The 27,473-nt window shown below is 42.2% G+C and overlaps 2 protein-coding genes across 2 annotated transcripts in view; both read left to right on the top strand.

The window, feature by feature from the left end:
• Nucleotides 1–13,815, top strand: part of IL2RB (interleukin 2 receptor subunit beta) — a 33,813-nt gene extending 19,998 nt beyond the window's left edge. The window contains exons 5-15 of the mRNA XM_075287937.1: nucleotides 282–396; nucleotides 1,377–1,519; nucleotides 1,684–1,846; nucleotides 2,698–2,812; nucleotides 5,387–5,468; nucleotides 6,056–6,170; nucleotides 7,543–7,685; nucleotides 8,036–8,201; nucleotides 10,075–10,165; nucleotides 11,242–11,326; nucleotides 12,513–13,815. Coding sequence (XP_075144038.1) covers nucleotides 282–396; nucleotides 1,377–1,519; nucleotides 1,684–1,846; nucleotides 2,698–2,812; nucleotides 5,387–5,468; nucleotides 6,056–6,170; nucleotides 7,543–7,685; nucleotides 8,036–8,201; nucleotides 10,075–10,165; nucleotides 11,242–11,326; nucleotides 12,513–13,121 — 1,827 coding nt within the window. The 3' untranslated portion in view covers nucleotides 13,122–13,815. The remainder of the gene's footprint in view (nucleotides 1–281; nucleotides 397–1,376; nucleotides 1,520–1,683; nucleotides 1,847–2,697; nucleotides 2,813–5,386; nucleotides 5,469–6,055; nucleotides 6,171–7,542; nucleotides 7,686–8,035; nucleotides 8,202–10,074; nucleotides 10,166–11,241; nucleotides 11,327–12,512) is intronic.
• A 3,429-nt stretch (nucleotides 13,816–17,244) lies between these two features.
• The window catches only part of TMPRSS6 (transmembrane serine protease 6), a 117,058-nt gene continuing 106,829 nt past the window's right edge, over nucleotides 17,245–27,473 (top strand). The window contains exon 1 of the mRNA XM_075286915.1: nucleotides 17,245–17,370. Within this exon, the coding sequence (XP_075143016.1) occupies nucleotides 17,299–17,370 (72 nt within the window). The 5' untranslated portion in view covers nucleotides 17,245–17,298. The remainder of the gene's footprint in view (nucleotides 17,371–27,473) is intronic.

Genomic DNA, 27,473 nt, shown 5'->3' with positions numbered 1-27,473 from the left:
GACCTGTGAGCAAAAAGCCAGAAAATTTGTTTTATTGTGAATGTTGTGTCCCTGTAGATAAGCCAAAAGGGGAGTATGGGCTCTATCTGGGAGATGGGAATGTATCAAGGAATCTGCTTTATGTAAGAGAAGGACCTGCCATGTAGATCATGAAAGATGAGGTTAAAGTTGTATGTAGGCTTTTAAACCAGAGCTCCTAACCATGTTCAATGGACAACCATATTGTTTCTCATTGGGGTCTGTCATTGATTTTCATTGTCTGTTTTATTTTTTGTCTTCAGGTCAAAGAAATCTTGACTGTTGACCATAAACTAAACATAAGTGTGATATGTAATGATGGACTCAGAAGAAATACAAGTGCCACAATCCTGTCTAATTTCTCTGCATATCACAACTGTAAGTACTGGGGCTGTGATACCAAAGAACCTTTTACTACCTCCAACAACTCCAGTTCTCCTTTAATAGTTGTGGTTCTGCTGATTCTGACACAGTTGGATTTTTTTCTCTAGCCCCCACCATTCCTGAGCAATTACTGCTGTTAGTTTTGTTGCCTGATGTGCTATGTCAGCTCTGTAATGTCAGAAGGGCGGTGTCAGGCAGGGTGTGTGGTTCAGAGCTCCAATCAGAGGAGGACAATGTCAGAGCTCAGAATCACACCCCTTTGTCTGCCCCTGCCTGACACACCTGCACGACATTCCCCCTTCTGCATTTTGCTCACCTTTTTCGGGAATGTGGGCAGAGTGGGCACACAACAGGGTAGGCCAGAGCCCCGGCCCAACATATTTGTTATAACTCTCGCCAGGAAACTGGTATAGATAGAGTCATAGATATTTGTATATTAGATATCTATTCTCTTTTTGAAAAACGGATCCTCTTGATAATCCAAGCGTGCCTCACCTCAGTCAGAGCCTTAGTTAAGACTGGAATAAGAGACACCAGTCTTAATAAATTCCCCCCAACATGTTGACCTCAAAATCCTTATGTTATGGAAAAGCCACATGCAATATTTCAAGTATTGTATAGCACAATATTTTATTGAATTAGTTTCATGAAGTTTTAATGAACTAGACGCCTTTGTGGTCTTCCTCATGGCGGAATCATAAAACTATTATTTACGCCAATGTGCCTAGGCCACAACCCTCCCACAAAGCCCTGCCCATACCTCACCCATTTTCCAGGAACGCAGCAAGGGCAGCTTAAAATGGTAAAAACTTACACCACATAACTAATATAGGGAACTTTATAAAGTCCAAAATTACCAATATTGGGTTCCCCAAAAACGAATAAGCCACCTAGACATACAGTATACATTCTTTATGACCCCTGCTGGAGTTCAGATTATCACTTATTCTTATATAGGTGTATTTTTTCTGCAGTGCTTCTGGATCCGCCTGTGTTTACTGGCATTAAGATGATAAACCATGGAGTATGGATACTTACATGGGACACAAGTCACAGGAGTAATATAGAAGACCTAGAAAGTGAAGTCCAATACAAACGTGTTGATCAATTATGGCAGGTAAGTAGCAATCACATATATGATGGTTATAACATGTAAATTTTTCAGAATTTATTCTAATTAGATAAAAAAAATTCGAAAGTCTGTTTTCCAGATGTAAGTTTGCCAATATATGATAGATGTATATCCCTATAGATTCACAGAAAGTTATGTTTCTTCCTCAGGATGCGCAAAATATCAAAGCTAAAAATGTCAACTCCATCATATTGCGCAACTTACACCCTGACACTCAGTACGAGGCCAAAGTTCGAGTGAACCAGACATATTTTCCCGGAGGAAGATGGAGTGACTGGGGCAAGTCTTTACAATGGACAACTCCTCCCAAAGGTATCAATGTCAAATCAGAATATTTTAGAGTAGAATTTCAGGCTAGTTCTACGTGTAAATCTTGTGTCCAGGCTAAGCAATGATACAATAGCGGCAGATACACATAGTTGCTAAGTAGCAGATCCCTACTCTCTCCTTGCACCAAATTGCACAATGGATTCACCATACTTCATTACACATATTGTATATCTGCCTAAGTTGGGAGAAGGTTACATTTTACCCCAAATTCTCTTCTTCTAACCTTGGAATTGTTGACCATTTTCACTATGGTCTATTGTACAATTAAATCTAGGCAAGGAAAATATCAATTTTACCTTAGGAAGCACTTACTTTTTACCTATAGATTTAATAGGGGAAGAAAAACATGTCTGTCATGTTGTTTACATTAGTGTCAATGGGAACGGAAGACAGCAAAGAACATGAACAAAGGCAGCGTAAACCCCGTCTTAGCCTAAATGTTTCTTAGCTTTTTTTTTTTTTTTTCTAACTTAAAATGTTGTTCTTGGTTTGTGAAAAGGAAAAAAATGACAATTTCCCATTTTCTAAAGCGTTAAAATTGCAGATTCTTGATCCTTATACAAAAGGGCAGCTGAAGACATTTTTGTGTTATTGTGACATTTCCAAATATTTTCGTGAGATATACATAGAAAACATTTTGTGACATTTTAACTTTTATACACGATATTATGGCAAATGTATGACAACAAAGAGCAGTCCGAAAGAGATGTCAAAGGTGGTCACACATGAGAAATTCTACGAGATAAATTCGTGCTACCGCGTCTTCACTCTCAAAAATAACATCACAACATATAGGATGTGTGATTGTAACCTATCTCCTGGTCTTATTTCAGGTCATCTGGACTGTACACATAACAGCTTTGACACAGTGTCGTGTTCATGGGTCGTAGCTAGAAATTTCACTTCGACCCCATGTAACTTGACGGCTTATGTTATTAATGACTGGAGGTGAGTTCAGCAATGTTCAGAAGGTTGTTCATACTGGATCTTCTCGTACTCATTATTGCACACTTATTGCTTAAAGCTGCCACTCAGAGTCCAACTCCAGACAGTACCGAAAAAATGAAATATGGGACCTTGATGCTATTATGTAGGAAGATTTTTTTGACCAGTTGAGGTTGTATATGGGCCATGGACTTAGCTGAGCGACATGGCTTCTTTGAAGAAATGGGTTTTCAAGGCACACTTAAAGCTGGCAGTAATACACTCATTCCAGAGAATGGTTGCAGCCAGCGCCGCACCTCCCATGAGGCGACCTGAAGCGACCGCTTCAGACGGCGCTATGCCGGGGTCCCAGGGGAGGGCAGCATTTTTGCTGACCTAAGCCAGTCCAGGACAAGCTGTCCTGGACTGGCTTAGCGTCACCGTCTCGGCAGCCCAGCACAGGAAGTGAGCAGTGGATTGGGGCGGCCCTGTGGATGCAACGCTGCTCCAGCGGCCGCCCCTCACGCTTAGCAGAGAGCAGGTCCTCTTCCTGCCTGCTCTCTGCCTACTAACGACGCTCGCTCTGCCTCCTCCACTCGTCCCCACCCCCTCCGCTCTGCCCCCTCCTCCGGGGGGGGGGGGGCTTTCTGACGTCCGCCTCAGGCGGCACAAACCCTAGGTTCACCCCTGGGTGCAGCATAGAAGAAATCCTACAGGAAGAAGTGATAGTATATGAAAATGGAGGATTAGATTCAGAGATGTGCAGCAATGGGGGGACGGGGCTTTGTGCTGTGGACTTGTTTCATATTTTACTGATATTATACTTGTTTAGTTGAAGCCCCCGGTGAACCAGTTAATTTCATATATAAGCTAATGACAATAGAAGGCAATCCCCATTGTCGCTACTAGGGCTTCCTTAAAGACTGAAGACCTCTCAGTTTCTATCCAAAACGTAATGGTGTAGGGGATAGGTTGGCTTTAATGATGGATCCTAGTGGGTGGTATAATTGTTGGCAGCTGGTGCCAACCCTATGTCTCCAATTGTCTACCCACACAAATTTTCATCTTTGGAAACCCTTGGTTGATACCTCGATCCCCCAAAAATCCAATGAACCGCACAGCATATTTTTCTTATATACAAACATCCGGCATTATCAAGTCTGAACATGATCAAGGTGAATGTTCCCTGGAGACATATTCAATAGAGTGCTAATTGTAAGGGCTTGAAGCACAAGAAATGTTATTGTCACATACAGTATATTTAAAGCCGTGAACCAGCAGGTGCAACAGTTTCAATTATTTCCTGCATGGACAGAGTAGAATAATATCTGCAAGACATTGTTAAAAAAAAAAAATCTGTAATGTACCCCTTGATGTCATACTGATGCCAGTAAAGCCTTTTTTACATCTTCATTGTGATTTCAACTGTTGCAACTCTATAAACTGAATGAGCTGCAATACCACACACAACCTGTGAAGGGATGTGGCACTGTTCATAAAAGAAATCAGATGTGTTTTTCTAGTTTTACACAATTCCTTTCTTTAGCTCAATACCTTTGTTAATATCAAGATCTTGTGGGCACAGCAGAGTAGCTGAGCAAGCTGGCCAGAGGTGTAACTATAGGGGATATAGAGGTTATAGATTCAAATGTTGAAGAAGGACGGCATCTCTCTGAAGAATTCAATAAAAATTAACCTTTAATCCATATGTTAAAAGTACAGCAAAGCGAACAGCAAGAAAAATAGAGAAAAGAAGAGAACATCTAAAATCATCATGCCATGAATAAGGAACCTTGCGTTCTGAAACGCATTGGAGTTTTTTAGATGTTCACTTCTTTTCTCTATTTTTCTTGCTGTTCGCTTTGCTGTACTTTTTACATATGGATTAAAGGTTAATTTTTATTGAATTCTTCGGAGTGATGCCGTCCTTCTTCAACATTTGAATCTCTAATCATTTTCCTATGAGTCCGGGAACTGGATCGTGCACCCCGAAGCCTTAGCCCAGTGGATATCACGGTGAGCTCCCACACAGCTACGTTGCATAACATATAGAGGTTATGGTCACATTCAGTCTCTGAAGCCTAAGAGGGGTTCAAAAGCCTGATACTGATCCAATTTTGTCCTAAGTTTTTCATATCATGACTTCCAGGACTTCTCTTCCAAAGGGCAATCACACCAAATACTGATGGGATATAGATTTCTTTTTAATTGTTCACTTTGAATTTTGTGAATTGATGAAAAAAAATTACAATTTTTTTTTATTAAAATAAATAAAATTTAAAACTATTTATCTATTTTTAAAAACATTCTTATGTTGCCACATTTTAATACACCCGCCTAAAAGTTTTTCACAGTACTATATATTTTCATTTGGTTGCACTCTGCAGTAGTTTTCCCAGGCCCGGGTCACTGCTGTTGGATTGTCCCCTTGTTTTTCACAGTGTTGCACCTACGTATAGATTTTGCTACTCTTTGTCTGCAATATGACAGTTCTTAACATTGCCATGACCATAATCACCTGTCAACTAGCATATATAATATCAATAAAACTAGATATGTATGCGACATCTTCTTACCTTTATTATTACTTTCTTCTAGACATATAGGAGGATCATGCTATCTTCCTCCTAGTGGTGACCTTAGAAGATGTATGATGAAACTTAGTGCAAATGGTAAACATGTAAGTACATGGTGGCATTGCTAGATTTTGAAAACACCTGGGACATCTTGATACACCATGAATATATGGACACGTTTCAGGCTTTTACTCCACCCCTAAATATAATGTATACTTATAGGGTATCAATCTCATAAGGCCGTATAGATTACCTCTAAATATAAATAATCACTATGGCAGAATCAAGTCTTACTACCATACACTAGGCAACTACGTACCAACCTGATCAGGCACAAGGTGAAGGACAGTATGTCTGTGGCTGATCCTGGGATTATATAATTTAATCCAGATAAACTTGAAGGATTTCGTTGTTCCTCTCTAGAACTTGATGCCCAGGCATTTTCTTGATTTTAACCCACATCCCTTATAGCAAACCACAATGCCCCAATAACGGCCACAATGCCGCAATAACGACCACAATGCCCCAATAACAGCCACAAGCCCCAATACCAGCCACAATGCCCCCCTTACAGCAGGAGTGCCATGTAATGGCAGCTTCTTCCCGCTTCTCATCCATTGTTTCAACTGAACCGATGTTCTTGAAGACGAAGAAACTGATTCCATAGCTGTGTATATTCTTTTCATTCCAGTTTAGAAATGCCATGTCGGCTGTGCACTATATGAACGTGAGTGTGGTCTGCAGCGTTGGAAAGAACGTCAATAAAACAGTCACATCTTTATCGAATTTCTATCCATTTCACCATTGTAAGTCCTAGTTCCATAACTATGTAGATTCTATTATGGCTTACGAGAACACCTTCCCTTCTTATAACTACTGGTTTATATGGCTTTCCCCAAAATCTTAGCCTAATTTAGGTTTAAAGCAGTTGTCCACTGGGATACTGGGTTAGAAAAAGGACACAATGGATTTAAAAAATAAAATGGATAATATTCCTTTTAACAATCCCCCACAACTTACTGGATTCCATTGATATCGACTTCGTAGTCCCATCTTGACACAGTGGGATCAATGGCTAAGGCGGGTTATGGCTGCTGTGACTGGCTTAGTGGGCATTTCCAGGCACTTCTTGCTGTGTTAAGATGGGATCAAGAAGAATAGACCAAGAGGCACCCAAGTACCTGTCCGAACTAAAGAAGGGGAATCAGTGAGGTATTAATTAGTTAATTGTTTAACCCATTCTACCACTTTTTAAAACACTTTTAAGGAAAGACCTCCCAGGAACACTTATGTAAGGTTCATAGGGTTATCTGTGAAGTTTTTGTTAGGGTCAACTACAAAAAAATTGATCTTGGGATGTTCACATTGATCAACTCAAATTTATGAATAATCTAGGAGCAAGTGCTTAATTTTCCTACAGCGCCACCACAGATGAAATAATGCATTACATAGTTTCCACTGACATAAATGGGCCACCATGCACTGACATGCTGTGTCCTCTAAGGAGAAAAAAACTTTACATTTTTTTGATCCAAAAATTTATGCCAGTTCCAATTCAGAACCTTTTTGAGGGCCGTTGTGAAAATGCTGCATTTTACAGTACCTGCAAAGTGGATGAGATTCTGGCTAATCCTATCAACACATTGTGGAAAAATATCTGCAGCAGAAAAGATGTGATTTCAAAACCAGTTGTGTTTTTGTAATTCGCAGCATGTCAATTATACCTATGGAAACACTGGCTTTTTCCGTATAAGTATAATAGAGGAAAACTCTGCAGATTTTTTGTGAAAAACATTGTAGAAAAAAAAAATGATGCTTTTCCGCTGACGCGTTTTTGCAGTTATTTGCTGTGTGGGGCCTTAGCTTCATAGTGACTTTAATAGATTAATAGGTTTTCACTAAATTTATATTTATCCCCTATCCATAGCACACGATAACTTGCTGTTCAGGGGAGTCCAACCCCCAGAGAATGGGAGTGCTTTATTAGCATTGCGAATTTAGGCTCAGTGGACACAGACACGTCCCCTTCCATTAATCGGAGTACCAGAGATAGTGAAGTGTTGTACTTTGGCTACTACGACATATGATGTTGATATATCGTAATAGAGCATATTAAAGAGGTGGCTAAAATGAGAAAATCCCTTTAATAATCTCTTTAATACATAATTTCTTTTGCAGTGCGTCTTGATCCACCTAAGTCCCTTGATATTAGGATGATAGAAGACGGGATATGGAATCTGTCCTGGGTCAATGATCATAGAAATTACATAGACAATGTGGAAACTGAAGTCCACTTCAAACCTGTGAAATGGTCATGGAAGGTAAGTCAATATAACATGAGCACTCTCTAGCTCCTAATGGAAATAAGCCAAGAGTAACACGAACGTTGACAGTTCTCGGCCAGACAGATAAAATGGCTAGTGCATGACTAAGCATTGTGTGAATAAGGCCTTATAAGGCTTGTATAAGAAAGAAAGAGCCCATTTGTGTAATTGGGCTGTTGCTGGTATTGCAGCTCAATCCTATTCACTTTAATGGGACTGATTTACAACAACAGACCTAGCAAATGGAGAATGATGGCGCTATCTCTCTGAACTAAATATAGCACTTTACTACTAATATCAAATACAAATGATTTCCCAAAATAAGAAATTATATCTCCTTTTCACAGGATGCTAAAAGATTCACAATAATTCAGTATGACCTGTCAGCGTTATTGCGTGACCTGCACCCTGACACTCTGTATGAAGCCAAGGTGCGCGTGAACCAGACAGATTTTGAAGGTGGTGTATGGAGTGAATGGAGCGAGCCTGTACAATGGACAACTCCTCCGAAAGGTATTCTAGTCCCTTTATTAAAACAATTAGTGATCAGCTATCTGACGAATATTATGTTGTTTGCCCTGGAGCCATTGAAACAATGACTTCCTAAGATCTCTGAAAGTATCGTGTTATAGCTGGCCTCAAGATGTTAAACGTTTTTTACTTTTGTGTTGGAGGAAACATTTGTGCATGCTGGACTTTACCTTGTGTTACAAAAAGCATTTGTCATATAGTTTATATTAGAGTCCGTGGGAACAGACACAGATGACGGGGGCTCTTTTTGTGCCCGTTACCGCTACATTTAATGTCCGTTGCTGTCATTCTATGATATCTGTAATGGACATTAAAGGGGTTGTCTGGAAAAAATATATTTTTTAATAGGCCATGGAGGTGAAAAAAATAAATAAAAATCATACCTATCCCTGGTGCTCTGGTGTCCTCCCAGCATGGTCTGGTCCTGCTGCTCTAGTGTCTTCTTACTCCTCACTGGCTGTGAAGTCGTAGGTCCCTTCCACCGAAGGAGTTGATTGGCCTCAGTGGTCACATGACCTCACAATCATGTTCCTATTTAAAGAAAAAATATTGCCAAGACAACCCATAACCCCTTTAATAATGGTAATGTGAATATAGCCTTAACTTTCACACAGCGGAAAATAAATAGGAATTTGAGACAAGCAGCCACCTTCTTCGACCCTCCAGCTCCCTCCGGTAGAAAATGGTGTTCTTTCCTTACTGATTAAGTTCAGATGAATGAGCCCAATGATCAGGCTGTCTCGTGCCGCCACAGACTCTGCAGCAGAACCTGCTGTCAAATCCATGGCAAGATAGAACAGAATGCTTAATGTCTCATTGTGATCTCTGCCTTCCATTGAAAACAATAGTTTGCCCAACAAATTCTCACCTTCAGAGTACAGTAATCAATTGTATTGGTGGATACCAACAGGTCATTACGGGATTGGATCATAATGGGGCAAATGGGCAATGGCCATTCTTGGGCCCCAGGCAATCACATATTTTGCCTTTATTATAATTTACCCCTCAATCCGTCACAAAATACCTATTATGTAGGGGATTAAAACTCTCTCAAGAAAGAATCTGGTGTGGATTGGGGGTCCCTGTTTTTTTTTTTTTTTTTTTTTTTTAAATGTAGATTGTGAGCCCCATATAGGGCCCACAATGTACGTTTTTTGCTCTATGAGTATGTCTTTGGAGTATGGGAGGAAATCCATGCAAACTTCAGAGAGAACATACAAACTCCTTGCAGATGTTGTTCCTGGCAGGATTTGAACCCAGGATCCCAACGCTGCAGTGCTAACCACTGAGCCACCATGTTGCCCTTGGGTGGTCCTTGTTTTTGTGGAGAAGTATACTATATAAATATTATTATTATTGTATTTTTATACTATCTGAATCCATTTCTACAATCTTTTATTTACCGTAACCCAAATCATCCAACCTTAATAATTTTAGCGATGGAGTTATGGTGTATGGAATTATGCACAGTATATATAATACACACTTGATGACCCCGCAATTTCATGGCCTATTTACGACACAAATGGAGTCAGACTGAAAAGTATATTAGGAGATAATGTAAAATCTGAAATAATCTGAACTTAATGAAGCATGGGATCTAGCAGTCAGAATAATTGGGACTGCTTGTTTCAGCTTTTCAGAGGTCCTTATGATAACACTACACGACACCCTAGATTTGGGTTTGGGCTAGAGGTCACATTTAATCTCTGATAATTAGCAAGTGGTCAGTCATTAATAATTACGCACTGATGAGATGGGGGAGACATGACAGTCTGTAATATCTTGAATTAAAGAAGTATCTATGAGATGACTGAATCCCATGATCCTTATGCTGGTATATAATGTCTTCCAGGTTCTCCAGGTTCCACCTTCCCCATACCCGGAGTGGTAGCCATTTCAGTTATTTTGCTGATCGTGGTGGTCACCCTTTGTTCTTCAAAAAGGTAAAATCTAAAACTTCCGACAACTTCCTATATACGGTATATGCAAAGTCCATGGGATAAACTATTATTATGCATAGTGTAGGTAAGGCTTCTTGGACATCCTAACCTATTCCCAGGATATCAATAAAAATACCATAATGAAAAATATTATTTAAGGTGTACTGTCCCAATACCAGATCAAGTAAAGTGTCCCAAAACCAATAGTGGCCATTATTAGAAGCATACATATCAAACAATGCAGAGGTAATCATCTTTTTACGGATATGCAAATCAGCCTTAAGTGCATTGGGGCGGGGTCTGAGCTACTAGGTTTGCCAACAGATGGTCACAAGTGCTCTGAATGTCTTCTAAAATTGCTAAAATAAACTGGGACCGCCCCCAATGCACTTGAAGGCTAATTAGCATATCAGTAAATAGGTGAATATCTCTGCATTGATTCCTCAGTTTTCTTTGTGTGTCCCATGATTTTAGCCAATTCTCCTTCTTCTCACTGTCTTGTATCTGGCTGGCTGTAAGACAACTGGCTGGAGCAGTGTCCTGTCTGTAAGAAGACAAAGAGGTTGTTAAGCCCTGCCCCTATCTAACCCCACCCACTCATTCCTTTTCCAATGCAGCAGATCAGTCTTTATTGCTATACTTTCATTAGTATTATTTCCTTTTTGGCTGCTGAGTAACTCTTGTCCAAACCTCTATATAGAGGTGGCCTAAAAGCTTCAAACCGATGTCCTCTCACTGTACCCTCTGTAATGCAATACTCTGTCACAAGATGTCTATCCTGTATTATGTATATGTCGCCACACAGTGGTTGTGTAGTGGATTACAGTCTGTCACGGGTTTTACTAGGATGTTGCAATTGAACAATTGTATTGATTTTATATATATATATATATATATATATATGGGTTCTTGGCCAAAATTGAGCAAAGGTAAAGATAGATATATCTGTAGAAGATAGTATATTGTGTAAAGCCTACATGTACATTGGTTTCGCAGTTTATAATTTATTGCTTGACTTGCTTATATCTTATCATGAAATATCTGTATATAGGAACTAACCCAAATTCTTTGAATGGCAGGGTTAAGAAGATAATGTGGATAGGTGTTCCAGATCCATCACATTTTTTTCACCCCCTAATAGATACTCACAAAGGAAACTTCAAGGTATGGTGAACTATTCTTGTTACCTTCACCAATTATGGTCGTATAGTTATCATTTAACTTGAAGCCAGTTACTGGCTAATTTTAAGGTATTTGGTTATGAGTATTTGTGCCCTCAAACAGTCACCAACCTGTTATCCACGATAGTAACAGGTCCACAATAATGGACAGGTTCATGCGCAAAGAAGGAAGTACTGGCGCTGCCTTCATCTGCAAACTGGGCAGGCGCTGAATGCTACTGGCTGTAGTTTGTGATGATGTACCTGGCCTATGGCATGTCATGCCATGGTATGTTATGCGCGACCAAACGATTGGACTGTTCCTCAACAAATTTAGCACAGAGGTACATCAGGTGTCCTGGAAGGTTTTAGACTGAGTCTCAGCTCTCTAGAATACCTGAGATACAGTATTCCCAAAAATTACCTGCATTAGCCAATACAATCCTGCAAGTCTTTCACTCATATTCCAACTGCTATTCATATGGTCAAGTCCTATATCATCCAATAGAAGCTTGCAGGTGCTTAGTCTTCACATGCACACAGCTTTACTCCAGGTTTCTATAACAATCCAGCCATTTTTCTTCATTGCTGTACGTCGGCTTTAAAGGGACAGGGAGCTTTGGATAACTCTATTACACAAGGTCACATACACACAGTTTTAGTCTAGGTTTCCATACCAATCCAGCCATTTTTCTTCACTGCTGTAGGTCAGCTTTTAAAGGGCAGGGCGCTGTAGATGACACTGTTACACAAGGTCACATGCACATAGCTTTACTCCAGGTTTACATAACAGCCAATCTCAGGTTTTTCATTGATATTCAAACTGAGATTCACATGATCACATGATGATTATAGGCCCATGAAAACTTGCAGGTTCTTCAGTCTTTATATACACACAGCTTCACGCCAGGTTTCCATAGAAACCAGCCTATTCTTATGGGGCCACTACACAAACAAAAACTGAAATATACCCGTGTGAAGTTGGGTCCTTCTGCTAGTAGTTTATAATTTACAACAGAACACTAGGGTATTGTGTTTCCCTAAAGGACAGTATGGCCACTATGACCTTCTAACAGGATAAAGTAGACACGTCATACTTCCATATAAGTTGAGAAACCACAGAGAGCAGCTACAAGTTAATCATTTTTTTTAAATGAATAATTAGGAATTTTCCTGTTTGCTTTTTTCAGAAATGGCTTGCTACACCTTATGTTTTTTCACCATTCTATCTGGATCCAAGCCCTGTTGATATTTCCCCCCTCAATATTAACAGTAAAGTTGAAGAAGAACATGTGAAAGGCCCTGCCCCGCCCAAAGAAGAAGTGGACAAAGACAAAAATGGACAATCTGGCTCCAGCTTTAACAATCAGGAATATTTTTCCTCTGTCTATCTCGATTATGACCATTTTCCAACAACACTTGTAAATGAGTCTTTACACTCCCCAACTGATGAAGATATGCCTCTGTTCCAGGCTGAGTACCTCTGCGCCCCACAATCTATTGCCGGCTTTGGTCTCCACAATAAGTCATTTGAACGAGATACTCCTCCTCGAGCCATGCAAGTGCCTGTCTTTGTAGAGGAGGTCATTGGTAAATCCAAATGCAATGACGCCAGTCAAGAAACAGAGAACACAAGAGAACCAGAAGAAAGAGAAAATTCTGAAGATCTAAAAGAGTTACATGATACATTCTCCATACCCCCCATGGAACAGCAAAGCAAACCATCAAAGCCAACTGATGCTTCAGCAGACTACTTTTCCCTAAAAGAGCTATACCAAAAGCATCGCCAATGGATATGATTGGTATACAATGATTAAGTTAATACATATTACATACCAACATAGGGTTGGTTATATGTGAATGTTGCATTGTACAGCATTAGAGAGAAAGCTACACAGGGACAGTGTAGAGAGGAGCACCTGGGAGACAGTAGAGGAGGTTGGGTACGATGTTGGGAGTCATTTAGGGTGACATCTTCTACTTTGACACCAAGTTGTACAAAGGGAATAATTAAATTTGTGTACATTCTGACTTCTGGACAAGTAATAAGCTATCGGCTAAAAGTGTCTCACCGATCTTGTTCATGTGCAGTGAAGTGAGATGTGCTGACCTGGGCTTCATTGGGTATAATACACATGCACGATACACTGAAGCTGATTCACCTTTATCCTGGGTTCATCTCCTGGATAAGACAACCATATCCACAGGTTTGGAACCGTAACCCCCAACTTCATAATGACTTTCTGGTGGTATGGAGGTTACAGACAAGATGACAAGGTTCTGTTACAAGGAACATGTCAAGACGATTTGGGACACTAAACCACCCCCAGAGGTTTAGTATCACAAAGGCCCTGTTGTAATGCCATCCAAGCCGCATTACAGATAAAGAAAAACTTATACTAATGCGCCCACCCCGGGAGAACCGTGCAGGAGGCTGGACTGTCACGGTGACCTTATAGGCACCAGAACTCCCAGGAGAGGTGCACAGGGTAATAGGCAGAGTCAGTTAGATGTGACGCCAGTTGGAGTATTGAGACACCCGCTGGTCCCTGGGCTGAGATGGTGATGTGGGTGCCAGTGCTCTACTCCAACAAAGAGCATTTGCCCAGGGCTTAGCTACAGGGAAGGCAATGTCCAGGCCAGGATCAGTAGAAGTGCTCACTGCTTTATTGTAACAGGCATCTGCTGGTTCACTTGTCCTGTAGCAGTGAGCTGTGGCACAGTGGCTTGTAGCTGGCTGACCCCTTCCCATGTATTAGCAGAGAGTCTAAGATGTCTGCAGATCCAGCTTCTGGTCTACTGCAGGGGCTCAGTTACCTTGTAGAGGTAGGTGCAGGCTGCCAGGGTTATAGCTCTGCTCAGCCTGATGTAATTCCTGTCCTCTTACTGATAGTGATGGGGGCGCTGTCACACAGCTTCTCTGTCCTGCTGTTGCTGTGGAAATCCTCACAGCACAGTGTCTGAAACACAAGATGGCCACTGCCACCCTTCTCCTTCCCTGGCTCTTACAGAATACTACTTCCTGTCTCTGCTATGACTATTTCCTGTTCCAGCTACAGATCCACTCACCATAGTGTGTGTTGCTATGGAGACCACAGCTCACTAGGACAAGTGAAACCAGAGAACAATAGCTTAACAACATTACACAAATGAATACAGAATAAACATGACAACATACACAATCCATCATAACATGTAAGGCACTTATATGGCCAAATAACCATTAGTAACTCCTGTGAGGGGGTTACATCAACACAGTAGTTCTGCTTCCTTTCCCTGAGCAATTTTTTGTTGAAGTTGGTAGAGTACACCTTGGCTTCAATGTACATATTCCACTGAACAACTGCGTAGGCGTCGGAAGCACCGGAGATGAGTCCATTGAGACTCATCTCTAGGTAAGTATAAACGTTTCTTTTAATGCAGTCATAATGTTTGGCCTCAGTCTTAAAGGGAGTCTGTCAGGGCTAAAATTCCTCCTGTTTTGGAGCCTTTAATAGGAGCAGAAACATTCCTTGGTAGCCACAAACCGATGAAGCAATACAGAGATGATCATCTTTCTATGGATATGTAGACCATCCTGCAAGTACATCAGGATGGATCTTGAGTTTTGCATCTTTGGATGAGAATTTGTAGATAATATAAGGTTGTGATTTCTTAAATAAAGGAGAAAGTTTAACTATTTCTGTGCATTATCAACTTAATGTAAATTTGTGTAAATTTGTAAATCAATTTTATGATTTGTTTTGAACATTGATCTCTCTTCTAATGAGTAAGGCCTTATTCACATGGACGTTTCATTCTTTTAATGGTACTTACACCCATGAGAAACAAACATACACATCCGCTTGTGTTGTGCTTCCATATCCATTGTTAATGGCTGTGTCATCTGTTTTTCTTCCGTTTTAATGGACTCTTATGAAAAGAAGAAATTTCATTGATTTTTTTTTTTTTTTGACCCAACCCACTGATCTTCTTCTAACAGATGTAACTTGGATGTCAATGTGTTTTACATTGGTTAAAAACAATCCATTGATTCCTATTGGATCTGTCTCATGGCTGTGTTTTACAGTTGTGTAAATAAGGCCTTACACTTTGTTATATAGAGAAAAACTTATTTTTCATTGGACTTAAAATAAAAACTGATTGAGGCTATTATCATAAACCAGTTCTAGTTTCTCACGTTATTATACTAAGTGAGATATTGCTTTACCTACAGACTGTTTAACTAGCACAACCCACGAATGCTTGATCATTGACATCTGGTGAAAGACTTGATGGTAGTGATGTAACTAGGAATGGCGGGCCCCATGGCAAACTTTTTACATGCCCCCCCCCCGACCGACCCCCCACATTCCTGCACGCACTATTATGCCCCATAGTGGCCCCTGCACACAGTATTATGCCCCATAGTGGCCCCTGTACACAGTATGATGCCCCATAGTGGCCCCTGCGCACACAGTATGATGCCCCATAGTGGCTCCTCCGCACACAGTATGATGCCCCATAGTGGCCCCTGCACACACAGTATGATGCCCCATTGTGAACACCCATGAACAATTATTATACTCTGGGGTCTTTTCAGACCACAGAGTATAATAATCGAGACCCAAGGGGATATACAAACACTGTTACTTACCTATCCCTCGCTCCGCTGCACTCCCACTAATGTTGGCCATCTTCAATGATATACGGGACTTCACATGACCCCCATTGCAACGAATAAGGATGCAGACGCTGGTCATGGGATGTCAGGGATTTCACGTAAGTAGGCACGAAGCCTGCCCAGAGCCAGGAGAGCTAAGTAAATAGGGCCCATTACCGACCGGCCTACTAAAAAAAAAAAACGCAGCGGTAGGCTGTCAATGGGCCCCCTAATGTCCTGGGCCCTGTGGCAGCAGCTACCGCGGCTGACCATGGACTGTAGATCACATGACCATGGACTGATCTTTATCCACTGGAAATAAGCAGACTGAATGACAGCAAGCAGAGATCTAGAAAACCGTGAGGGATTATTACAGAAAGTATATTGGAAAATTATATAACTTTTCATTATACAAACAATAACATTTATTTGCTGAAACTGAACAACCCCTTTAAAGGTAGTCTATCCCCTCCCCCAAACATATTCAACTACCACTGCATTACAGTGCACATTGAGAGTGATAAACATCATACCTTTGTTACATAATGTTTCCATAGTAGATTTGGAAAAAATGAAACAAACTTTTTAATGTTATGCAGATGAGGAAGTTGGTGCATTGAGGCCGGGTCTTCTGCTCTCTCTGCTCAAGTTGATGGGTGATGTCACTACAGGGGGAGGATCATCTCTCTCTGCACAGGGTAGTGCATGTAGGAGATGGTAGGGGTCTGAGTGACAAGAGTAGTGCTCCGAGGAGCTGAAGGCCCATCCCTAATGCAGTAACTACCTCACTTGTATAATATATAATATTTTATTCTCCAAATCTACAAACATGACATACATGCCTGGGTCATTGACTCCCATTAAAGAACTCCAGAAGGCATTGGGGGGGGGGGGGATCTGAGACCAATACCCAGATTCTGTGTTGGACTTAGAAGATAGACAAGTCACAAGTCTTTGCACTGGGCCCATCATTGTGTTAAAACAGTCCTGCAGGTATTGGAGTATGTTCAGATGTGCTGCTTCATCCTGATCCCACATCTGTCTATTTAACAATGATCTCTGCTCCCTGCACGTCTCACATATTGAGCATGTTCATGTGTGTTTCCACCATGTTCACAGCCTGTTTTGCATGCTGAGCAGCCATGTCCCATGGGATTCCTGCTCTTTTCCAAAACAGCCAGAGGGCCAGAGATGTACTGATCTGTGGGGAGCTTGGGGACGTGTCAACAGCAGCCGTGTGTGCGAGGTAGTGTAAGGTTTGTGCAACTGGTACAGAATGTCCCAGCAGCACAACTGTCAGCTGTACGTCCAGGTGATCTGGAGAAACAGAGGAAATGTCACTAGATCTTCCCCCTCCTGATTCCCCAAATGCTGTCATGGAAAATCCCCCAAAAGAACTGAGCCAGGTAAGAGAACAGATGTGTGTGCGGTGCGAAATCTCTAGCCTTGACAGGTAGTGGTCTAGATGTTGTTTGGGATGAACAGATGTAGCAGAGCTGAATTTGTCACTGGATTCTTTGGTTAACCTGCAGTCTTATGCAAATCCGTGATAACAGTGCTGGATATCACAATGATCAGTATTCCTGGCCTGAAACAATGTATCACTATAGGGGTGCTGTAAACTAACCTAATCTCTGGAAAGCTTTACCCAGAGGTAGCTTTCAGTTCATCCTATATTTATTGACATAGCGCCAACATATTCCACAGCATTGTATAGGTATACATATATCATTTACAATTCAGGATGCTTTTAGTGTAGGAGGAAACCCACACAAAACCGGGGAGAACATACAAACCTCATACAGATGCTTCCCTTGGTCGGATTCGAAACCAGGACTCAGCGCGCAAGGCAACAGTGCTAACCACAAAGCCACAGCAGTAATAGTAACTTCACTAATCTACAATCTATATTATATATTACGGTAATCCATATTTCCATTATAACTTTATATTATATAAATAATAATAATAAGTAATATGATATTTCCAAATGTCAGTCCCTGATATGAGATGATATCCACACTGCACATTGTTCCTCCTGGAGGAGACATAACACAAGGGATTCCTGTACCATTCAGCTCATATTGCTTTTCTAGGAATTGAGCAGCGCTGACTCAGAAGCAGGTTGTGCACATCTGCCCTATACATCATCACATCCCATTGTATAGAATCTAGAGATGTATACACAGTATACAGTACAGGCAAATGTGATTTCATGCAGAGTTCCACATTTGTCATGCTGTCATGTGTTTGTGCTGAGCAAGCAATCCTTGGCCGCTCAACCTTTGTCTAGCGCTGAATCTCTGGTTAATCATTTTCCAATGATAAGCAAATGACACTAAGGACCTCAGAAATAAACTCTACCCAAAAAAATGAGATGCGGCTAAAAGTTCAGGGGTTAAATAGTGGGGCACATAAAGCAACACAAAGCCCCTCCAACACCGCACAGCTTATCGCTAAATCAAGAGCCTTGGAATGATACATAGTCACAATTGGTTTATAAACTCAAGCACCAAGGACTGCGTTTTGGGTGTTGTATTATGTAGGCAGTGTATGGCAATTTATTATTTTGGCACAATCTATTGTCGGAACTCATAAATTGGTGCCTTGTATGGCAGTAAGAGTACTATATGGCAATAATACTTACTTAGTGCCTTTGATATAGCACATTATTTTGTGCCCTCTATGGTGGTATTATTTAGACTGGATTATTTGGTACTATTATGGTAGATTTAATATATTTTTGCTGTATCTTTTTCACCTGGTCATTTCTAGCTCTTTTTATGAGTTCGCCTTGATAAACACAGAAGAGCTTTGCAGAACGTTTAGCCCAGTAGACCTTGATCCAGCAATGTACGGTTCCAAGGATGGGATTGGATACCATTACAGTACAGCTGGGAGAACGTTCCAGCCTAGAGTTTTGGGGCATTTATTCCCAACCTTGTATGGATAGGAACCATTGCTATCCTTTGCTATATCATCTAAAAGTAGCTGTACCTGAGTTTATTGCCCACTGCTGTATCTATTCTGCTGCAGCCATGTATTTTAGGTGTGTGATTTTGATTTTATTAATTTATTTTGCTTACTTACATAGCAAGAACAAATATATGCCTGAAATATAACTTTTAATGAAATAGCTGATAAAAACTTGAATTGTGTGGTGCTGAAGTCGGATTGGTCCGGATAGATCACCATGGGTCAACCCCACACACAATCTTTCTTAGGGCAGGAGTAAATTTCTGACCCATACCCCATTCAACAACAATCCTGAGACTACCATGACCAGGGCAATACACTTTTAAGCCCAGGTCTATGGTCCCTATTGACCTACACATTTTAGCTGGAGAGGTCTTCTGCCCTATAGAATGACTCTACGCGTTTCTGTTACGGGTCCTATACAACTGGTCGAGATAAACTATGGCATAGCTACAAACACTGTCACCATTTCTGCATTGACAATAGCATGTCTGCTATTACATTTTCACCTTAAGATTTTTTTCTGTTGTCTTTCCTCTCTTAAACATGCTATAATAACCAAATTATGCTAGGTTCACAGTAGCAATTGGGTCTCCTTTAGAGATGAGCAAGTAATAATCGATTGAGTAGGTATTCAATCAAATACTACGGTATTCTAAATATTCGTACTCGATCGAATACTACTAGCTATTCGCAGTAAATATTCGATTTAGAACTAGTGTTGATTGGCCGAATGCTATACAGTGTATAGCATTTGGCAAATCAACGCTGGTTCTGCAGCAGGCTCGTCCTTGCTAGTTGGGAGAGCTGGCAGCTTGCTGTTACGAGGGAGCTTACTTTTTATCAGTGCAACTACAAGTGCTGTGCAGTTAAAGTGCACGGACCCCATAGACTATAATGGGGCCCATGCGCTTTAACTGCACAGTGCTCCTCATAAACGCTCTCCTCCTGCTACTCATGGACTTGGTGACTCTCCTTTAGTTGAATAAGTGGTTTCCCCTGAAACGAGCATTTTTTTCCCATAGACTATAATGGGATTCGATATTCAATCGAGTAGTCAAATATTGAAGCTCTACTCGAAACGAATATCGAATCTCAAATATTTCACTGTTCGCTCATCTCTAGTCTCCTTCCTTGGGGTCCACTTGGGCTCCAGAAAAACAGAAACCCTATCTACCTAAAAAGCGGTTACACGAGAAAACCCACGGACCCCATAGACTATAATGGGTCTGCTCAGTTTCAGCCAAAAACTCTCCACCGATTTTCAGCAGCATGGGGGACGGAGTCTCATACTAAGCCTCAAACTCTAGTGTGAACCTAGTGTTACTAAATTGTATGTCTGATATATAAGTTTTAATGAAATAGCCAATAATAACTTGAATTGTGTGGTGCTCAAATCGGATTAGTCCGGATAGATCACCATGGGTAAACCCCACACATAATCTTTCTTAGGGCAGGAGTAAATTTCTGACCCATACCCATCCAACAATAATCTTCAGCCGACCATGACCAGGGCAATACACTTTTAAGCCCAGGTCTATGGTCCCTATTGACCTACACATTATACAGTGGGACAAAAAAGTATTTAGTCAGTCACCAATAGTGGAAGTTCCACCACTTAAAAAGATGAGAGGCGTCTGTAATTTACATCATAGGTAGACCTCAACTATGAGAGACAAAATGAGAAAACAAATCCAGAAAATCACATTGTCTGATTTTGTAAGAATTTATTTGCAAATTATGGTGGAAAATAAGTATTTGGTCAGTAACAAAATTTCATCTCAATACTTTGTTATATATCCTTTGTTGGCAATGACAGAGGTCAAACGTTTTCTGTAAGTCTTCACAAGGTTGGCACACACTGTTGTTGGTATGTTGGCCCATTCCTCCATGCAGATCTCCTCTAGAGCAGTGATGTTTTGGGGCTGTCGCTTGGCAACACGGACTTTCAACTCCCTCCAAAGGTTTTCTATAGGGTTGAGATCTGGAGACTGGCTAGGCCACTCCAGGACCTTGAAATGCTTCTTACAAAGCCACTCCTTTGTTGCCCTGGCAGTGTGCTTTGGATCATTGTCATGTTGAAAGACCCAGCCACGTTTCATCTTCAATGCCCTTGCTGATGGAAGGAGGTTTGCACTCAAAATCTCACGATACATGGCCCCATTCATTCTTTCATGTACCCGGATCAGTCGTCCTGGCCCCTTTGCAGAGAAACAGCCCCAAAGCATGATGTTTCCACCCCCATGCTTTACAGTAGGTCTGGTGTTTGATGGATGCAACTCAGTATTCTTTTTCCTCCAAACACGAAAAGTTTTGTGTTTCTACCAAACAGTTCCAGTTTGGTTTCATCAGACCATAGGACATTCACCCAATACTCTTCTGGATCATCCAAATGCTCTCTAGCAAACTTCAGACGGGCCCGGACATGTACTGGCTTAAGCAGTGGGACACGTCTGGCACTGCAGGATCTGAGTCCCTGGTGGCGTAGTGTGTTACTGATGGTAGGCTTTGTTACATTGGTCCCAGCTCTCTGCAGTTCATTCACTAGGTCCCCCTGCGTGGTTCTGGGATTTTTGCTCACCGTTCTTGTGATCATTTTGACCCCACAGGGTGAGATTTTGCATGGAGCCCCAGATCGAGGGAGATTATCAGTGGTCTTGTATGTCTTCCATTTTCGAATTATTGCTCCCACAGTTGATTTCTTCAACTGTTGCCTATTGCAGATTCAGTCTTCCCAGCCTGGTGCAGGGCTACAATTTTGTTTCTGGTGTCCTTTGACAGCTCTTTGGTCTTCACCATAGTGGAGTTTGGAGTCTGACTGTTTGAGGGTGTGCACAGGTGTCTTTTTATACTGATAACAAGTTTAAACAGGTGCAATTACTACAGGTAATGAGTGGAGGAAAGAGGAGACTCTTAAAGAAGAAGTTACAGGTCTGTGAGAGCCAGAAATCTTGATTGTTTGTAGGTGACCAAATACTTATTTTCAACCATAATTTGCAAATAAATTATTACAAAATCAGACAATGTGATTTTCTGGATTTGTTTTCTCATTTTGTCTCTCATAGTTGAGGTCTACCTATGATGTAAATTACAGACGCCTCTCATCTTTTTAAATGGTGGAACTTGCACTATTGGTGACTGACTAAATACTTTTTTGCCCCACTGTAACTGGTGAGGTCTTCTGCCCTATAGAATAATGACTCTATGCATTTCTGATATGGGTCCGATACAAGTGGTCTAGATAAACTATAGCATAGCTACACACACTGTCAGAAAGACAGAAAACCTATCCACCTTAAAAGTGGTTACACCCCATAGACTATAATGGCGTCTGCTTGGTTTCCGTCAAAACTCTCTGTTGATTTTAAGTACAATGGGGGACAGAGTCTCATACTAAGACTCAAACTCTAGTGTGAACCTAGTGTTACTAAAATGTCTTGACACCTCCTATGCCATTGAATCTAATTGCCCCCTTATGTCTATACTCCTAGAATCCTTGTTCCTATATACTCTGCTATGTACTCTTCCTATATACTCTGGTTTATACATTGTAGACATTTTTGTAATATACTCTAGAAACTACCTTTACTGAAGTCCCAAATGGTCTCCTGACAGCGAAATCCTACAGAAAGTATTCTCTATTGAGTGCTGTGAATTGCTCCATAATGTGTAAGACTGTATTCCACCAGCTCTTATTTAGTATCTCAGAACACGACTGCCCCAGAGGATTACTCATGGACTTGGGATTTCTTGGTGGTAATTCTGGTTTCTAACCCTGACATAATCTCACCTGCCACTGATGTTGTGTAAATGTCAGGACTGGAAGGATAAGTCGTTTTTTCTTGCTAATTAATTCTTTAATTAGCCAAAAGTTTTAGACGCTTCCATTGAACATAATGGGCTGACTTTTCGGGAGGAAATCCCCAAGCACCGCTGAGTAACGCTGTATTAGGTCAATTCCCAGTGGCACAATCCATGACAAAAGTGATAGTTTAATAACACGCACAGCTCCAGCAGCAGCTGCTTATTGCCAGAGGGAACAATATGAGAATGAAGAGCAGATCTTTATGGTGAATGCACACATGAGTAAGAGTGTCTGCTCCACAATAACAATGTCATATGCTTCGCTACATGTCATGGAGATTACAAGTATTACTCACAGATTCAGTCAAAATCATATTCCTGCCTAAAGCGGAATAATCTATAGAAATAATGTCTATCTATCATTGGTAGCGAGCAATGAGGATTACAAGGAAAAATCTGTTCAATAGACTTCATAGCCTTAGAGACAATGGAGATTTAATGGGACCAGTAATGGGGATTAATGTCGTCATATTGTCTGCTGTTTGGGGATACCTAGGGGCAATCCCATTCTATTAAGGGTATTTCAATCCATTTATAGGATTTTCACAGAATATGTCATAAATGTCTGATAAATGCAGATCCCACCCTGGCACCTGCACCTCTATCCAACCCCAACTAGTGAGAAGATATAAAGCTTACACATAGCATCCCACAGCAAAAAAAAGTGCTGCAGGAAAAACCGCGGCAGCAACACATTGCACCTTTTCCTGCAGCAATTTCTGTTTCCATTATACCTATTGACTTGCTGTGATTTCCAAAATTGTCCACAGCGCGTATTTTCCTGCAATGTGGGGATGGGATTCGCTATAATCCCACCCAGTGTACAGTTACTGCAAAATGCCCCATTTACAGCACATGGGACCACAGCTGTCTATAGTGAAGTATTGCAATGCATTATATGGTCCCCTTAGTGGAACTAAAATGAAACAAAAAAGGTTCAATAAAATGTAAAGATTACTAAATTATAAAAAATACACTTTTTTTTTTCTTTCTTATAAAGCTTGTTTTGTATTATCCCATAAGACCCGGGCACACTCACGGAGTGCAAGTGGAAAGTAAGGGAGAATGGTGATCGCCAGGTGTGCCAATGCAGGCGGTATCCAGGGGTGAACCTACCCCTTTCGCCGCCCGAGGCGAACGACAGAAAGCCCCCCCCCCCGGAGGAAGGGGCAGGGCGGAGGGGGCGTGGCAGCATGAAGGGGGTGGGGTGACTCAAAGGGGGCGGGGCTTAGCGGTGTTCGCAGGCAGAGAGCAGGCACGGAGAGAACCTGCTCTCTGCCTGAGCGTGAGGGGAGTCCGCTGGAGCAGCGCTGCTGGACTGGCTTAGGTAAGCAAAAATGCCGCCCTCCCTGGGGCAATGACATAGCGCCACCTGAAGCAGTCGCTTCAGGTCGCCTCATGGGAGGTGCGGCGCTGGCGGTATCCTTCACATATGGCAACACAAAAATATTTATTATTGTACAATTGAGAACAGTAAAATATGATAAAACATATAGTTGTGTATTGTAAGAATCATCAATCTACAGAATAAATTTAGTAGGTCAGTTATGTCACAAGATAAATGGCCCAAAATAACAAAAAAATGTGAAATTGGTGTTTTTCTTCCATTGACACAAGTGAATCCCCCAGTGGGCCCCTAAGTCTCATAGGTCCCCAATAGAGATGAGCGAGTACTGTTCGGATCAGCCGATCCGAACGGCACGCTCCATAGAAATGAATGGATGCACCTGGTACTTGCGCTCTGACGGCGGCCGGCCGCTTAACCCCCCCCGCCTGCCGGCTACGTCCATTCATTTCTATGCGAGCGTGCTGTTCGAATCGGCTGATCCGAACAGTACTCGCTCATCTCTAGTCCCCAATTCACCCTGGTAAGGCACAGTACTGTACTTCATACAGATACTTATCATGCAGCATCTCCACCAGTCTATGTGTTGGTATTATATACTTGATACATTATTTAAAAGATTAACCTGTTTATTAGTATATGTTGTAGACAATCTGAGTGGCCAATATGACATTTGGGTTTAGAGTAAGGCTAGGTTGCCATATTTCCCAGACTCATTGTCACTCAGGTCTGCCGGGGAACCTGAATGATGGAGCGCCCATCTGCTAAAACAATGGCTATCTTTGGATCCCACAGATTATGATGGGGTCCAAAGGGTGTCTGTCACATTTCCGACTGAAACCAGTGGAGAGAAAAGTCCTCTGTACAGGAGACTCCAACGCAGATGTGACCCTAGCCTCAGGCCAAGCAGTATCATTCCTCTCTGGGCCCCTACATTAGAGGGGCCTCAATAATCAGTCATCTTGCAGCATCTTTCTGCTGCTGTATGGGTACATATCTCTGACTCACAGAGCTCAAAGCCCCAGCAGCAACCTATTGACAGGATCCCAGGATAGAAACAATCAGTGGCAAGAACCAGGCAGCAGGCTAATACTAGAAAAAAATTACGTAAGTGACATTTTAGAAATTTGGGAATGAGTGTCAGGTGATATCTGTATGCACCTATAAAGTACCTTCAGAATGAATTTTACTTTCAAAACATGCAAATCTCACCTAGTGTTTACCATGATTTAGTGCTTCTGATCATGGTCTGTAGTGGTTAGTTAGTAGCTCCTGGTTCTTGGTGGCCAGTGGATAGGTATCGGCTCCTGGTGTCTAGAGATGAGCGAACACTAAAATGTTCGAGGTTCGAAATTCGATTCGAACAGCCGCTCAATGTTCGTGTGTTCGAACGGGTTTCGAACCCCATTATAGTCTATGGGGAACAGATACTCGTTAAGGGGGAAACCCAAATCCGTGTCTGGAGGGTCACCAAGTCCACTATGACACCCCAGGAAATGATGCCAACACCTCTGGAATGACACTGGGACAGCAGGGGAAGCATGCCTGGGGGCATCTAACACACCAAAGACCCTCTATTACCCCAACATCACTGCCTAACAACTACACACTTTCCACATTCAAAAAAACCTCTATCAAAGTGGGAAAATACCTGGAAACCTTCTTTACTCCCCAAATGGATGGACACAAACCCCAATTTAAGCTCAACAAACAGTAACAACCACCCCTTTAAATCACGTTCCCCATGACAACCACAAATGGAATAGGCAATGGGAATTCCAAAAGCCCTCACCCTTAACTGTCATTTTGAGTGTGTGTGTGTGTGTGTGTGTGTGTGTGTGTGTGTGTGATGTGGTAAGACCTTCCAAAATTCACTTTTCTAGCCCTTAACATGAGCCCTTCCAAACAAAGTTACATGACCTTAAGCTGAGCTACCAGCAGAGATTGAGGCCCTTGGCATGAGTAGAGCCTTGCACCAGCAGTGTTTTTGGCACTTAGGGTGAGTTGAGCCTTGTACCAGCGTGTGTCCCTTAACATCAGGCGGGCCCTAAGTTCTGCGCTTTGCACAAAAGTTCCACATTAACTAGGCTGAATGGTACAAAGATTAGTAGGCCCGAGAACCAGGAACAGGTCTTGCAATGGCTGTCGGATAACGCTTAAAGCACATTGTCCACCAGCCAGTCAGCCTCTACCTCCTCTTACCCAACAGTCTTGTCCTCCTTCCACCCAAAATTCCCAATCTTCTCAGAACAATAACCCCAACTGTCCCTGCTCCCCAGAGCTGTTCTCCCTTCCTTTGACTGTACCGCAACCTGCCCCTCCATTTCGCGATTCCACGGACCTAACAGACGAGTATCTGTGTCCAGATGCTCAAACACTAGAGTCTCCTCCATTCCATCTCCGGTCGATTTGGTGGCGGATGACCAGCAACCCACCCTCATCGACGACGATGAGACGCAGTTGCTGTCAGGGCAGCCAGTTGACATGCGCATTGTGCAGGAGGAGGAGGCGAGACAGGAGTTGGAAGAGGAGGTGGTGGACGACGAGGACACCGACCCCACCTGGACAAGGCAGATGTGAAGCTGGGAAAGTAGTGTGGATGTTGAGGCAGGTGCAGCACCAAAAAGGGTAGCTAGAGGCAGAGACATGTCCAGAGGCAGAGGTCAGCTGCTTTGCCGAAGCCAGGCCAGACCCGGAATGTCCGAAGATGTTCCCTTTTGTACCCAGCCCAGAAAAACTCCCCCATCGAGGGCACGTTTCTTGAAGGTGTAGAGTTTTTTCAAGGAATGCGCCGAGGACAGATATAGTGTCGTCTACACAATTTGCCTCTCGAAATCGAGTAGGGGCCCTGAGAAGAGCAACCTGTCCACCACTTCAATGCACCGTCATTTGGAATCCAAGCAATGGAATCAGTGGCAGGCAGCAACGGCAGGACAAACGTCGCCCGCCGTTCATGCCACTGCCTCTGCTCACAGTGCTGGCGATGCACTCCAGAGGACGAGCCAGGACATCACTTCATCTGCCTCCGCCACTTTGTTGACTTCTCCCTCATCCTCCCCTGTTTCTGTCTTATCTCCTTCTCCTGCACCATCAAAGGCACCATCAGGCGCTTCTTTACAACAACCCACCATCTCTCATACATTGGAGCGCCGGCAGAAATACACCGCTAACCACCCACCCACGCAAGCCTAGAACGCCAACATCGCTAAACTGCTGGCCCAGGAGAGGTTGGCGTTCCGGCTTGTTGAAACTCCCGCCTTCCCGGACCTGATGGCAACTGTGGCACCTCACTATGCCGTCCCTAGCCGTCTCAACTTCTCCCGG

Source organism: Leptodactylus fuscus, chromosome 9 (genome assembly GCF_031893055.1).
Source record: "Leptodactylus fuscus isolate aLepFus1 chromosome 9, aLepFus1.hap2, whole genome shotgun sequence".
Lineage (NCBI taxonomy): Eukaryota > Metazoa > Chordata > Amphibia > Anura > Leptodactylidae > Leptodactylus > Leptodactylus fuscus.
The sequence above is the reverse complement of the archived record's forward strand: the minus strand, read 5'-3'. Positions and strand labels throughout refer to the sequence as shown.